Here is a 14,658-nt window from a genome sequence, read left to right on the forward strand (position 1 = left end):
TGAAAGAGAAGACAGGATATTTTAACAAGCTGTTAACACTAACAGACGTTGGTGAAATTGGGGCTAAACCTATCAATGATAAATAGTTTATGGGTAAAGTTGTGTAATTGGGGGGCTAAATAAGCTTTAAAATTTGGCATAATATATAAAGTTTAACATACAAAAATGAAGTACTTATTGTTTGCACACTGCACAGCTGTATTGATTTAATGGGTACCAGGGTTTTTTTATAAAAGCTTTTGACACCAATTTTGTTGACATCGCGCGCTATAAACTGAAGTCCACGCGGACGAAGTCGCGGGCAACAGCTAGTGTAGTATAAAACTAGATTGCATCCGCAATAGCCCGCGGGAACGTTAAATTTTTCCTAAAAAAAAATATCTTATGGGCTATGTCCTTTCCCGGGACTCTAAGTGTCTCCATACCCAGAAAATCGGTTCAGCAGACACACTTTTGCATTTATAATATTAGTATGGATAACAGAATCAGGGTACTTTAAACGGGCTACAACTTACAATGTTGTAGCGGTTGTAATAATGTAATTAAACCGCACGTTGGAAGTTTGGAACTGCTGCAGGAAAATGCCAAGAAGTCAATCAAATTGCAACGGCGAAGCCGTTATTACGGTTGAAAGCGTTTGTTGAGGCGTAGTCTAGTTGGGGGCGCTTAGTGTTCTAATAAGTATAGATATAGCTTAGTAGTTACGTATAGATTATAGTTACGCTCAGTTCTTTCATTGATTTTTATCCTAAGTCCTAACTCTTAGTCCATAGGTTACTTGGTTTTGCCCCGCTCACGGTTCCTAATGCCAGAATGCCCTATTCGATGCCAAATAACAACTGAAGTCAACAACACTGCCGATTTTGAAAAAAATTACGTAGACCACGGAGAAGGACATTATATCATATTATTAACGCGAGAAAATGTACGATTTTCACGTTTCGTGGGCGGAGCCGCGCGCAATTTTTAGTACTTACTTAATTTTAAATTTATAACTATGAAGTCTATAATAACAGAATAATGTAATTTTATAAAAAGGGATGAGCATTTTAAATCTAAGCGACTAGAACCTAGATTGTAGATGTTAGCTAATAGTTTAGTCTAGACGTCTGGACGGGCTCTTAAATGCATCGCTATTGACGCTCTCGAGAACCATACACAACATTGTGTTGATGTTTCTACTCTAAAAGTGCTGCTTTTAAAAATCTACAAAAGTTAGGATTTACTGTTGTGTGTATGTTAATGAGTTGATGGGACACTTATGGCTGGTTTACACGTATTAAATTGATATGTAGTTAACTTTTTTTTTTAATGAAATAAGGGGGCAAATGAGCAAACGGGTCACCTGATGGAAAGTAATTTCCGTCGCCCATGGACACTCGCAGCATCAGAAGAGCTGCAGGTGCGTTGCCGGCCTTTTAAGAGGGAATAGGGTAATAGGGGAGGGTAGGGATGGGAATGGAATTGGGGAGGGTAGGGAAGGGAATAGGGTCGGGGATTGGGCCTCCGGCACAGAATATATATTAGTAGTCCTCCGGTAAACTCACTCACTCGGCGAAACACAGCGCTAGCGCTGTTTCACGCCGGTTTTCTGTGAGGACGTGGTATTTCTCCGGTTGAGCCGGCCCATTCGTGCCGAAGCATGGCTCTCCCACGTATAAATAACTACGTATAAAAAACTATAAAAACCACGTATAAAAACTAAATTTGAACTTAATTTTAAGTTGTTAATTGCATGTAAACACAAAATTTAGTAGCAAGTTAAAATGTGGGAAACATCTGTCTCTCGTTAAGTATCTGTATATTTATTACTCTATGGTATCTGCTATAGCAGGATATATCCGATGGCTACAGAAAATACTGCACCAGCAGGCTTAGCATGGACAAAGTAGAGACGCGGAAGGATAAAACGCTGAAAGATTCCAAGGACAAAATTGACAGATTTGTCTCAATAGCTACCATGTCTATCGTAGAAAGAAACTCTTCGTGGCCATGCTAAGCGTGCTGACAGTAGATATAACTTTCTTCGGGTACATAATATCATTAGACTGTTGCTTGTAGTCGGGTACCTGACACTGTCTCCACTCTCCAGCGCGCCGCGTCAGAGCACGAGGGTGATTCACGATTGCCGTTTGACTGGCTTACCGTGCCGTCATTGATCATTTGTCGAGCGTCTATTGGATGTTGCGCGATTAAGTTTCCAAATCCGAGTCGAATCGAAATCGTGAATCACGGCCCTAGTTATGTTGCTTACTATATCGCAACCATCATAATTTGGCTCTTCAATAACATCATGATGTTCTTCCCCAGGAGAGCTACACGGAGGTGGGCGTGGGCGGGGCGGAGGAGGAGCACTGCCACTGGTCGCGGCCGGAGCCGCCCAGCGCCGTGCCGCAGCTCGTCGCCGCCATCGTCCTCTGCGCCATATTCATGGTGAGCTTATTGTTAAAAAGTGCAGGTGTCAGTTGACACCGGAGGACATACAGCAACCACAGACGACTTCTCGCTGGATAACGTCTTTTTGTATGAGAAGACTTCTTACGAACTGAAATGACGTTAGACGATGCATGGCAAATCACAATGCCACACTGCTGTGCCGGTCGAAGTGGGGGTGTTAGGGCCAATTCAGACCGCAACACTGCAACGCGACGGGTAAATGCATTTCTAAATTTGTACTGAATTGACAGATTTCAATGCGTGAGACGTCTTGAAAATCTGTGAAATCCATAAAGTTATTAAACCTAGCGGAATAGAGCAACAATCTGTAACTGTCAAATGAAATCACGTGGGAGAGCCATGCTTCGTCACGAATGGGCCTGCTCCACCGGAGAAATACCATGGGCTCACAGAAAACCGGCATGAAACAGCGCTTGCGCTGTGTTTCGCCGAGTGAGTGAGTTTACCGGAGCCCCCTACCCTTTTCCCTTCCCTACCCTCCCCTATTTCCTTCCCTACCCTCCCCTAAATCCTTCCCTACCCTACCCTATTCCCTTCCCTACCCTACCCTATTCCCTTTTGTACCCTCCCCTATTCCCTCTTAAAAGGCTGGCGATATACCTGCAGCTCTTCTGATGCTGCGAGTTTTCATGGGCGACAGAAGTTGCTTTCCATCAGGTGACCCGTTTGCTCGTTTGCCCCCTTATTTCATAAAAAAAAACCGAAATTGATTTACGTCTGTGTGTAAAAAAATAAAAATTTGTTTACGACATATACACTTACATAAGCATCTTTGTAATGCAAAGTACTGACATACGGTTTTGCTCGATAGTTTTACTCCAAATCGAGCAATAACCACCGAGTGGACCGCAAAACTGACAGCTCGAAGGCTCGCTTCGAGCCGGCTCGATGGAATTAAATATGTCAAAATATATGTCATTTCATTCGATTCGGAGTAAAACTATCGAACAAAAGTCAAAACCGTATGTGATTACAGGTGATTACTTAGCATAAGAGATATTGTCAATGTGCCGATGTGGACGTTAAAAAGAAAATAAAATATTTTCATTACGGAATTTCTTGATTTATGCATTAGCTTAAAACCTGTAGACCTACTATGAAACCGTTTTAAGACTCAAAAAATCGAACGCGAATGCATCGTCCTGCCCTAACAACGTCATTACACGTTTGTTAGAGTACGACGCGGCATGGCATTCTCTTACGATTGTTTGAGTCTCAAAATAGTTTCGTGGTATGGCCCCTGTTTCTGGGTTAATCCAAAGTGTAAACAGTGGCCAAAATCTCCCACGCCCGAGATAATATTTACAGATAATAATGAATATCAACCTTTTTAGTTGTAAATTACATCACTATATGATATATCATACAAGTTTTCCTGTTGCGCTGTTGGTTGCTACTTTTTTTGCACTATTCTAATTCTAAGTATACTTAATGGCCATTTTGAATTTGTGACGTCTTTTGCCGCTACGAGTTATTAAAAAAAACTTACGCTTCGTAAAATGTTATTAATTGAGATTATTAAACTATATTTGGAGAGGGCATAAAATAAACAACGATGATAAAACAATTTAGGTGATAGAGCCACGCTCTTAACCACTGGACCACGGAGGCGTTAATCTGACTAAAGTATATTAGGTGTCATTTTTTTCGATAACTTTTTGCCATCTTGTTGGTGGGGACATGATCCCATTGCTATTTAAAAAATGTTGGGGCTTCTGGTGAAAAAACTGCGACAAGTGGTTTTGGTAGTCCTCTTGTGATGTCAACCTGACACTGCCTAAGGAATTCTGCAGCGACCGAAACAGATGGAAATCTGAAGGTGCAAGGTCAGGACTATAAGGCGGATGCAGTATGCATTATGCAGTAACACCTCCCAGCCAAACTCCTGTAATTTTTGTTGAGTGGCTAAAGATCGCACATCTTCTCACAAGATCGCAGGTCTAGCGTTATCATGGTGAAAAACTACACCTCTTCTGTTGATTAATTCTGGCCGCTTTCTCTTAACTTCTTGCTTTAATCTCATCAGTTGTTCGCAGTATAGTTCGGAATTGATGGTCCTGCCTAGCGGTAACAGCTCATAATGAATAATGTCCTTCCAATCCCACCACACACACAGCATCACCTTGTTGCGAGTTAACCCGGGGTTCGCCGCAGTCTGTGAAGCCTGACCGGCCTTTGACAACGATCTTTTTCGCACGTTCTTATCGTACGTGATTTACCTTTCATCACCATTCACCAGTTATTAGCTTCTTCAAAAATTGTTCGGTTTTATTACGTCATAAATCGTAATAAAGAATCACAAATGAGTACACGGTTCAATTAGGTTTCTTTCTGAGTTGAGCTCATGAGGCACCCAAATATCGAGCTTTTTCGTTTATCCAGCTTTTTTTAATTGCGCTAAAACCGTTTTGTGGTCAATCCCCAGTTCTTCAGCTACATCGTACGTAACTACTAATATGCCGATCTTGCTCCACTTTTTCAAAAATGGTATAACTTTTGTCCGTAACAGGGCGACCAGAGCGACGTGCATTTTTGATGTCAAAATTTCCGGATTGAAAACGCTTAAACCAAATTTGCGCTACTCTCACAGATACAGCATTAGGTCCATAAACATCACACATTTTTTCGCGGCTTGTGTTGCATTTTTAACTTTTTTGTAATAAAATTTTAAAATGTACCGAATTTCTTCATTAGAATCACTCATTTTAACCCTTCACATATCCTACTAATATTATAAATGCGAAAGTGCGTTCGTTACCTTTTCACACCTAAACTGCTGAACCGATTTTGATGAAATTTGAAAGTCCCGGAAAAGAACATATTATTATGATACTTTTTATCCGGGAAAAATGTCCGGTTTCCACGCCACAAACGAATTTTGGCGCAACGGTGCTGCGGGCGTCAACAGCTGTACTAGTCTTCTACTTACTTCTTTCTTCTACTTTATAGATATGCGAGCTGATCGGCGGGTACTTAGCAGACAGTCTATCGGTGATGTCAGACGCGGCGCACATGCTGAGCGACTGCGGGGGCTTCGCCCTCGCGCTGCTGGCGTTCCGGTGCGCCGCGAGAGCACCCACCGCCACCATGAGCTACGGGTACCGTCGGGCTGGTGAGTTGGATGCTGCACTGGTTATTGTTATGCTGTTAGGGAAACAAGCCAACAGGTTATTAGTTTAAAGTAAATGGCAGGAAATTGATTCATAGGATAAAAGACATACTCGTAGCCTACGTCATTGGTCGGTCTTAGATGTCAATTTAATGTTAAGCAGGCCATAAACGCAAGGGACTGCTCAGGCAAAACCAAAGTTGAGGCAAACCTGCACAGTTCTGTAACTTGTACACGCTCCGGTTTACCAGTTTACCTGTTTAGGCACACCTGTCAGGTACACCCCTGGGTGTATGGCCTGCCGTCTGCTTTAGTCGTGATCTGTTGGCTGGGCTTGACGCAACGTAGGTCCGTCATCTTTCTATGAATTGAATTCTCTGATGAAATATGCTAAGAATTCCGCCAGGACTAGGACACAACAACCAATTCAATTTCAATGTCGTTTGAAACAATGACCGAATTTTAAAATATTCAATACCAAACGCACCCCGTCTGTGTCGAATACTAATGTGATAAAAACTAACAAAAACTCCGATACTTTGCCGTGCCGAATTATTGAAAAGCATACAAAGGTGTCTGTTGTTGTAACAATTTCGCAAATTTAATGGGTTTTTCGCGGCAAAAAATGTTCTACATACCTAAAGAAGTCAAAAAAGTGATGCTCCAGGTGAGGCTCGAACTCACAACCCCGGCATGGCTCACGACTACTGTCTTATAAGTACCGTGCGCTAACCAATTGCGCCACTGGAGCTGATTGCCATGATCCGAAAATATTAAAAGCCTTCTATGGGATGTTTTTTTTTCTAGTCATGACTTGGCAGTTGGCACAGAACTCCTAGTTAGAAGTTATGATAATAATAATAATTAATTACATGATAATATAAAATATGTTATAGTTATTTCAATTAACTGTTTTCTATTATCGTTTTGTGTTTGTTTTGTTGTATTTAATTAGTAGAACGATTGCTTATCGTTAAACACATACTTTTAATGATATCCGGTTAAATAAATATCGAGACTTGTATTCCCAGCTTTGTGTTAGGTAAATGAAAATGTAAAAAAAAAGCATTTTCCTCTTTGTATGCGGTACCTATGACCACATAATAAATAGTTATTAAGTATGACAGACAGCTGTCGTCTGTCTTTAGCGTTACAGTCTACAATGTTGAGGCATTTTTGATCTTGGCTTCTTGAACAATAATTGTAAAAAATATATTTGCACAGCTATTATATTATCTTGCACACGTTTGACGGCCTTCGCCGCTCGGAACCCGTATATATGATTGATACATCAATAGCCTATGCACTTAAGATGGTACCATTTTCTGTATGTATCGACCTCTTCCACAGAGGTGGTCGGCGCGGTGGCGTCGGTGCTGGCGCTGTGGGGTCTGACGGGGGCGCTGGCGGCGGCGGCGGCGGCGCGGCTCCGCTCCGGCCAGTTCGACATCCAGCCCGACATGATGATGCTCGTCTCCGGCGCCGGCGTCGCCTTCAACATCGTGCTGGCGCTCGTGCTGCACGGCTGCGCTAAGGATATCGGTGAGGGATTGTGTGAGCTAGCCTTTGTAAGCGACTGCGAGTATTATCTTACCCTATACAGCTAGATAAGGCACAGCACAGTAACGGCATGTTCTTTACTAGGCCTAAGATGGTTAGTGGATGGATGTGATTGAATTACCTACGTCTTTAGAGTTTAGTAACATCGAAGAAATTGATACATACTACATAGGCAGTTGACGAACCTACGTCTTTTGGTCGGATTATGTGATATGTCAACTTAATGTAAGTTGTCATCTGTCGGCTGGGCTTGACATAGCGCGACCAAAATGCCTATGAATTAACTTCTCTGATAGTTCATTAACACGTTATGTTGAACCCTGCATTTTTTATGAAATAAGGGGGAAAATGAGCAATCGGGTCTCCTGATGGAAAGCAACTTCCGTCGCCCATGGACACTCGCAACATCAGAAGAGCTGCACCATCGTTGCCGGCCTTTTCAGAGGGAATAGGGGAGGGTAAGGAAGAGAATAGGGTAGGGGATTGGACCTCCGGTAAACTCACTCACTCGGCGAAACACAGCTCAAGCACTGTTTCACGCCGGTTTTCTGTGAGCCCGTGGTATTTCTCCGGTCGAGCCGGCCCATTCGTGCCGAAGCATGGCTCTACCACGTGCATCACAATCTGTCGCCTTTTTGCGGTTTGCGTCGTCAGTCTGTTGTTGGCGTAACTCGGTGGATGACGTGGTGGAGGCTAGTTGTAGTAGAACATTAATTCATCCAGGTTTCAATGAAACTGTTTTACATTCTTTCACGATATATATCACATAATATTTTAAAATTCCATTCTTAAAATTGTGGTACAATTTTAAGAATGAAGCTTTTGCTGCTATTAAAATTGTGATACATTGCAGATCATGAGCAAAGCTCTTATTAAAACATAACGATATCATGTCCGCAGCCCACCATCACTCGCACGGCGGCGCGGCGTGCACGCAGGGCGCGCGGCGGGCGTCGCGCCACGCCCACAACGGCGTCACCAACGGCGACCTCTCGCTCAAGGACCTCGCTGATACAGAGGCCCATGTACACACTAGCACTGCCAGGTTAGCGTATATATGTTATATGTGTATAGTTTGCTAGTATTTATATCTCAGTCTTTACACCGACATCGACATGTAGATTTAGATATCGTTTAATTCGTGTGTGAAACAAAGGGACAAGTAGTGTTAGGTATTTTTCAATTTTACCGTTTATGTGTCCGTATTTTAGTCAGGTTTGTACAATCTTTTTTTTGGTGTTCATGGCCATTGTGTTGTATTTTATAAAGCTGCCAATCCACCGCAGCGCACGGAGAGACTACGCATGTGCGTCAAGCTTCGCTTTGTAAGAAAATATATGTGACTGTGTCCACTGCAACCCACGGACACGCTACGCACGAATTGACTCACGTAGCTTGCTCGAATATGGTGCACACGTAGCTCAACGCTGGCCACGCTACGCATGCTGTGCACGGGATACACGGAAGCGTGTACATAGTATTAAAAACTGTGCTGTGCTACAGTTGTACATAGTGGTGGCCGTGTGCATAGCGTGTGCTGCGGTGGAAACGTTGACCTACGTAGTCGAACTAATAAATCCGTGAGCCGCGTGGCCGTGCACAGCGTGCGCCGCGGTGGAATGGCGGCTTAAGTAGAACGATTGCTTATCGTTAAATGTTTCAAACTTCCAGGAACATAAACCTGCGCGCGGCGCTGATCCACGTGATCGGCGACCTCATACAGAGCTGCGGCGTGCTGCTCGCCGCCATCATCATCAAAATATACGTAAGGTTCATACTGATTAACAACAACATAGCAGACAAGAAGAGTATTGTAAACATCCCTGCCGTACTCAGAGACGAACATTTCAACATAAGTCCCGTATTATATTATTTGTCTATACTCTATCTCTTCCTTTAACTACGGTTAAGTAATTAATATTCGCCTTTAAGTGCGGCAGTTATACGCTGGGCAGGTCATTGATCTCACAGCTTATTACAAAATCTCTTTATTTTACAATCAATGAATGTCTTTGAATGTGTTTCATTTGTGACTGTGCTAAATCTCACATCAATTAGAATTGAAAACGCACTATTAGTCCACCATTGTGCAAAAAGTGTAAAATAAAATTAATAAGTAAATCCATCTGCTTGTAAATAAATTTCTGTAATGTTGTATTCCCAGCCGTCGGCGAAGGTGATCGACCCGGTGTGCACGTTCGTATTCGGCGTGGTGGCGGTTCTGACGTCGGCGCGCGTGCTGCGGGACGCGCTCGCCATGCTCATGCAGGCGGCGCCGCGCGGGTTCCGCATGCGCGAGTGCGGCGCGGCGCTCGCGGCGACGCGCGGCGTTCGGCACGTCCACTCCCTGCACGCCTGGGCGCTCTCCACGCACCACACCGTGCTAACTGTACACGTCGCTATCGGTACGTTGTGTGTATGTGTGTGTGGACAATTTGGACACCTTACAAGAAAGATGATCCATGGTTTCAGAGCTTAGAGGGCTGTATAAAAAAAGTATAGTCAGGTATGTCACCAGGCTACACTGGGTTACACTCAATATTGGGCGTTAAAAACTACTCTCGCAAAGCTGGCCTGGTGTCAATGAAAAAGGTACCATACCAAATCTGATATAATGAGATGACGTAACTTTTAACACGGGTAGACTATATTGACTTACAATTTGACGTGTTACAGACGAGCTGGCGGACTGGGAGGAGGTACTGCAGAGCTGCCAGCGGGTGGCGCGGCAGTTCGGCGTGGCGAGCGCCGCCATCCAGGTGGAGCGGTACCGCGGACACATGGAGGCGTGCGAGCGGTGCCGCCCCGCCGCGCCCTGACCCCCGCGCACGCTCGCCGCACCGGTGCGTACACATTACACGACATGCGTACTTACGCCTATACTCGTTTAAGGCTGCGTTTCCGCCAGAGATGTCTTGAAAGTAATGTGTTTTGAGAACCAATAGATTCGCTTCATTGACGTGAGCTTGCCATGACATCGCTCAGCGCGGCGATGCTATTGGATCTTAAAAACGCATCTCTGGTGGAAACGCAGCGTAAATCTATGTTTAACTACCCCACCCGCAACTCCGTTGCGCCGAAATTCGGTTATCGCCTGCAATGCATTTTAAATTACCGATGACACACCATGCCGAAATTCCGTCGCGTTATATTGTATGCGTCTGACATTGCTGACGTAATCATACCGAACATCCGCCGCGGAACTTCGGCATGGTGTGTTTAGACACTCATTGTGTCTATGTAAACATTTCTTGTTTTGAATCACAGGAACCCATTAAGGTTGCTAGCGACATGTGAGTAAGCGGTTGAAGCTGAAATGAAAATAAGAAAATCCAATACGTGTAAAGTGTCTCGTCTATGAAAAAATAAAAGACGATGTTTAAAGGTATGAAAGTGTTGTTTTGTGAAAAAGTACTGTTTGTTTTAAAATAAATCAACCGAAGATGCGTCCTGCGAGCGTGCAAACAAAAAAAAAAGAACTTCAAGTCTCAAAAAAGTAGTTTAATTGATGTGCGCCTAGCATGCGCATAACGAAAAAATTTTGCCTACATGTTTTCTCGATGTTTGATGGTTTGTCTCTTCATCTCTATTGACCCTAACATGTTATACATTTTTTCTCGTGTAGATCTGTCGTCAAATCTATCGACATAATATCAAAGAATGATCTTGACATTATGTCGATATCGACAATGTAACTACACTCGAGATTGAGATATCTCGTTGTACGCGCATGCTACACGCAATGAAATCTGTATTTTAAATTAATAAGACTTTAAGAAACCTTAAAAGAGGTCAATTGTTGAATGTAGTCGTCAATTTCTAGAAATATAGACCGAAAGACAACGTAGAATGTTCTAGTCTCCTTGTAAAATTTTAAATTCAATAGTGAAATGATAGTGATGCGTCTCAGTATTTTCAACCGAGTACCGACCCAGTCTTGACTTTTGCATCCTAGCAGTTGTAGAATGCCAAAAACGAAATGTAAATTCAGTATTACTGCTAAATATATTATGCAAAGTTTCTAGTTAAATTTCTTGAAATTTTGGTTAATCAACTAAACAAATCATTGAGAATTATTTCCGGTGCGCTTGACTATATTTATTTTTATGTGATCGAGATTGACTTAATATTTATTAATTGTATATTTGATAGTAATATGTAAATTGATGAGAAAGGCTATGATTTTTTTTTTGATGTTGATAATGTATTACGGTGTCTAGGTATGTTAGTCAATGTTTCATAACATACATTTGGCTCCAGTGGCTTGTGTATATTTTGGCTGCAGAAGGTGGCTGCTGCAATTAGAGTATTTTATAATTTAATTTAAAAAGATAGGTATTTCACAATTTCGTTCACGTCGAATGTCAATTATAAGAGAAATATGTAAAGTATGGCAGACAAGTAATACTTACGGCCGCGCTCAGAGGTATTTAATGATATATGACGACCTCTATGGCTCAGTTGGTGGGCTGTTAATAGCTCAAGCCGGGGGTCGCCGGTTCGAATCCCGCCGACGGAACAAAAAGGTTTTCAAAGTTCTTGGGTCATGGCTGTGTATTAAATATGTGTATCATATCATATAAAAAAAATCTTAAATATATGTATAGTATAAAAAGTATTAAATATATTTCCGTTGTCTGGTACCCGTAACACAAGTCCTTCAGGTACTTACCACGGGGCCAGACTGACGTTGTGTGGAGCGTCCATAGTTATTAGATATTTTTATTATTATTTAACTTTAATTTAATGAAAAGTTTGACTGATAATGTATGAGGCTTATGTCAAAATCTTCATTTAATTACTGAGTTATTCATATTCGTCTCTGAGTGCGGCAGTTACTCGGACATTTTATGAGCATATTACTTGTCTCTTCAATATACTTTAGGTCCCGTCTTTTTTTTCGCAAAATTTGTTTTTTTAGTAGTTGCTTAAAATGCAAAAGGGTAGCTCTATGGCAACATTAGAATTAAAGAGAAGAGATAGGATATTATTTAATAATTATATTGTGAAGTTAGAAACTTGAAAATATAATCGAGGCTTCCTTATGTAACCATTAGTATTAGATTTTGCCAAATTTTTACGAACGTAATTTATAGTAATAAAAGGTATTCGATAACAAATGTATAATGTAGGATTAAGTAGGTAAATAATAGTTATTGTGATTTCAGTCGTTACATAGTTAGATATGATGTTAGAAATGTATTTGATTTTTGTTATAATTTGTTTTGTTTATTTCAAAAGTATAAGGTTCCGAAGTCTGTTAATTAAAACTTTAGGAAATAAGTGCAATGCCATCTTATTAAAAAATTGATGTTATAATAATATTTAGAAAGTCATAAGGTCCAAATTCATGCCGACCAAAGTATCTATAACTAGCCCTCGAGCTGTTCACCTACCAAAATGTCTTCTATCGTTTAAATTTCTCGAAGATGTAATTAAGTACTTAAATTGATATTTAAACTAAAATATATTTTTATCTCGTAACTTATTTGAAATGCTCAATTGTTATTTATTTATTTTCAGATATTAAAGCAAACTTTATTTTTGTATAAATATTTTCTTACGACTATTTTGTACTTAAACTTTTATTTAAAGCTTAACCCGGCAAAGACAGTGTGGTGTTTAACGATAAAATTATATAGGTAAATGTAAAATGTTCAATAATTATAGCGAACATAACAATATAATATAAATTTAGTTTTGTTTCATCTTTTATGTTTTCCTCTAATTAATGAAAGATTTTATCTTCACGAAATATTTCTGGGATGTCTTTGCCGACTGTCATAGTAGTGCCGGTTTACATTCATCCATTCCAGCCACTGACTGACCTCAATTGTACAAGTACGCTGGACTTATGATACCCACCTGCTTTTTGTGCCTATTTCAAGTGGAATCAGCGCCCCCTATGCGGGGGAAGAGAACCAAATCTGACGTAGATTGAAAATGGCCGCTTAATCGTTATTGGTTGTCATCACTAGTATTAGTTCCAAGACGTACTCTCATTATCGCTATCAGCGCCAATATGGCGACTTTCAAACGTCATTTTTTTACGTCAGATTTAGTTCTCTTCCCCCGCATTGGGGGCGCTGATTTCGCTTCAAATAGGCACAAAACAGCAGTCATAAGTCCAGCGTACTTGTATAATGGAGGTCAGTAATTCCAGCGCTTCTTTTTGTGTTCACATTCCAGTGCATTCCAGTACCCGTTTACATTATACAGTAGTAATCCAGCGCTGGAATCGGTTACTGGATTGGAACAATGTAAACCCGCTATTAATGATGAAGATCGCAAACATTTAAGAAAATAACCTTGCGTGTAAACTTGTATTATGAGAATCAAATGCTGTTAAGATACGACCTTTGGAAGTTGCGTAAAGCTAAGTACTTACATACGGTTTTGCTCGATAGTTCTACTCGAAATCGAGCAAAAACCACCGTGTGGACCGCAAAACTCACAGCTCGAAGGCTCGCATCGAGCCAGTTTGAAGGCTCGAATCGTGCCGGCTTGACAATTTTTTTGACACTGGTTTTTATTATTCGTAGCTAATTTCCTTCGAACAGGAGTAAAACTATCGAGTAATGCGGAATGTGTGTACGAAAGCCTGAGCCGTGGTTTTTACTCTACATGATTGCTCGATCGAGCAAAACCGTATGTGAGTACTTACACTAACGCGGCAGCGGCGCTGTTGGATTACATACGTCATACTACGTCACTGTTTCCAAAAGGTCGGATCTTAGCATTTGAACCGAATAACACTACGAATAATTTACTAAGGAAATCCAAATGTCCTGTGTAATAATAATAGTAGTCTGAGCTGTCCCGGGGTAAGTGACGTGCATACATAATGTGCTCAAAATTGTTAATTATTGTGATATAGTAAGTTAATGTAATATTGTAGACATTTTGTAGACGCTAAAAAGCTCTCTCGACGAGTCCTGTAGTTTTTAATATTTCTTAGTGTGTATGAAATTATTCCATTCATTATATTTTTGTTACACCTGTCTGTTGATATTTTAAGAGATTTTAATTAAAACTTTTTTAGTCCAAAATATACTTTCTAAAGATTTTACGGGTATAAATTAATTTTATGGAGTTATTTCAATGTAGTGTTTGATTTTTAATAGTTAATTATTTAAATATCGCCCGATAGCTGTAGATGCGAATAGTGCAATATTATCTAGCTGCCAAATTGTGAGGAAAACTGAATATTTTTGTATTTAATTGATTTTATATGTAGTTGTACAGTTGTGCAAATGTTGTTCTAGAGTTAGGTGTAAATGTATTGCCGTCCTCGTGCGTTTGTGTAACCATTGTACTGATAATAAATACTTAATAATAACATGTTTGTGTGTGTTTATTTACTGACTAGCTTTTGCCCGCGGCTTCGCTCGCGTTAAGAGCGGGCTGTGCAATTTTGCTGTGTTTTCTAGTAAATATTACGATCCCGGAAGACGATTGACTCATATGAAATTAAGATTTATTTCATATTTTATATATATACATATATATAAGTATATAAAACTCAAAGGTCA

The 14,658-nt window shown here is 40.9% G+C and overlaps 1 protein-coding gene and 1 non-coding gene across 3 annotated transcripts in view; one reads left to right on the forward strand and one right to left on the reverse strand.

Moving 5' to 3' along the window:
* The window catches only part of LOC121730153 (zinc transporter 2-like), a 38,841-nt gene extending 27,148 nt beyond the window's left edge, over positions 1 to 11,693 (forward strand). For both annotated transcript variants that reach the window (XM_042119050.1, XM_042119061.1), the window contains exons 2-9: positions 2,311 to 2,433; positions 5,407 to 5,569; positions 6,917 to 7,108; positions 8,027 to 8,171; positions 8,798 to 8,891; positions 9,291 to 9,531; positions 9,803 to 9,969; positions 10,394 to 11,693. In XM_042119050.1, the coding sequence (XP_041974984.1) occupies positions 2,311 to 2,433; positions 5,407 to 5,569; positions 6,917 to 7,108; positions 8,027 to 8,171; positions 8,798 to 8,891; positions 9,291 to 9,531; positions 9,803 to 9,945 (1,101 nt within the window). In that variant the 3' untranslated portion in view covers positions 9,946 to 9,969; positions 10,394 to 11,693. The remainder of the gene's footprint in view (positions 1 to 2,310; positions 2,434 to 5,406; positions 5,570 to 6,916; positions 7,109 to 8,026; positions 8,172 to 8,797; positions 8,892 to 9,290; positions 9,532 to 9,802; positions 9,970 to 10,393) is intronic.
* Trnai-uau lies at positions 6,226 to 6,317 on the reverse strand. The gene is given in 2 exon segments: positions 6,226 to 6,261; positions 6,280 to 6,317. It is a non-coding gene; the product is annotated as a tRNA-Ile (tRNA).
* Positions 11,694 to 14,658: the final 2,965 nt, after the last annotated feature.

This window comes from Aricia agestis, chromosome 1, assembly GCF_905147365.1.
Source record: "Aricia agestis chromosome 1, ilAriAges1.1, whole genome shotgun sequence".
Lineage (NCBI taxonomy): Eukaryota > Metazoa > Arthropoda > Insecta > Lepidoptera > Lycaenidae > Aricia > Aricia agestis.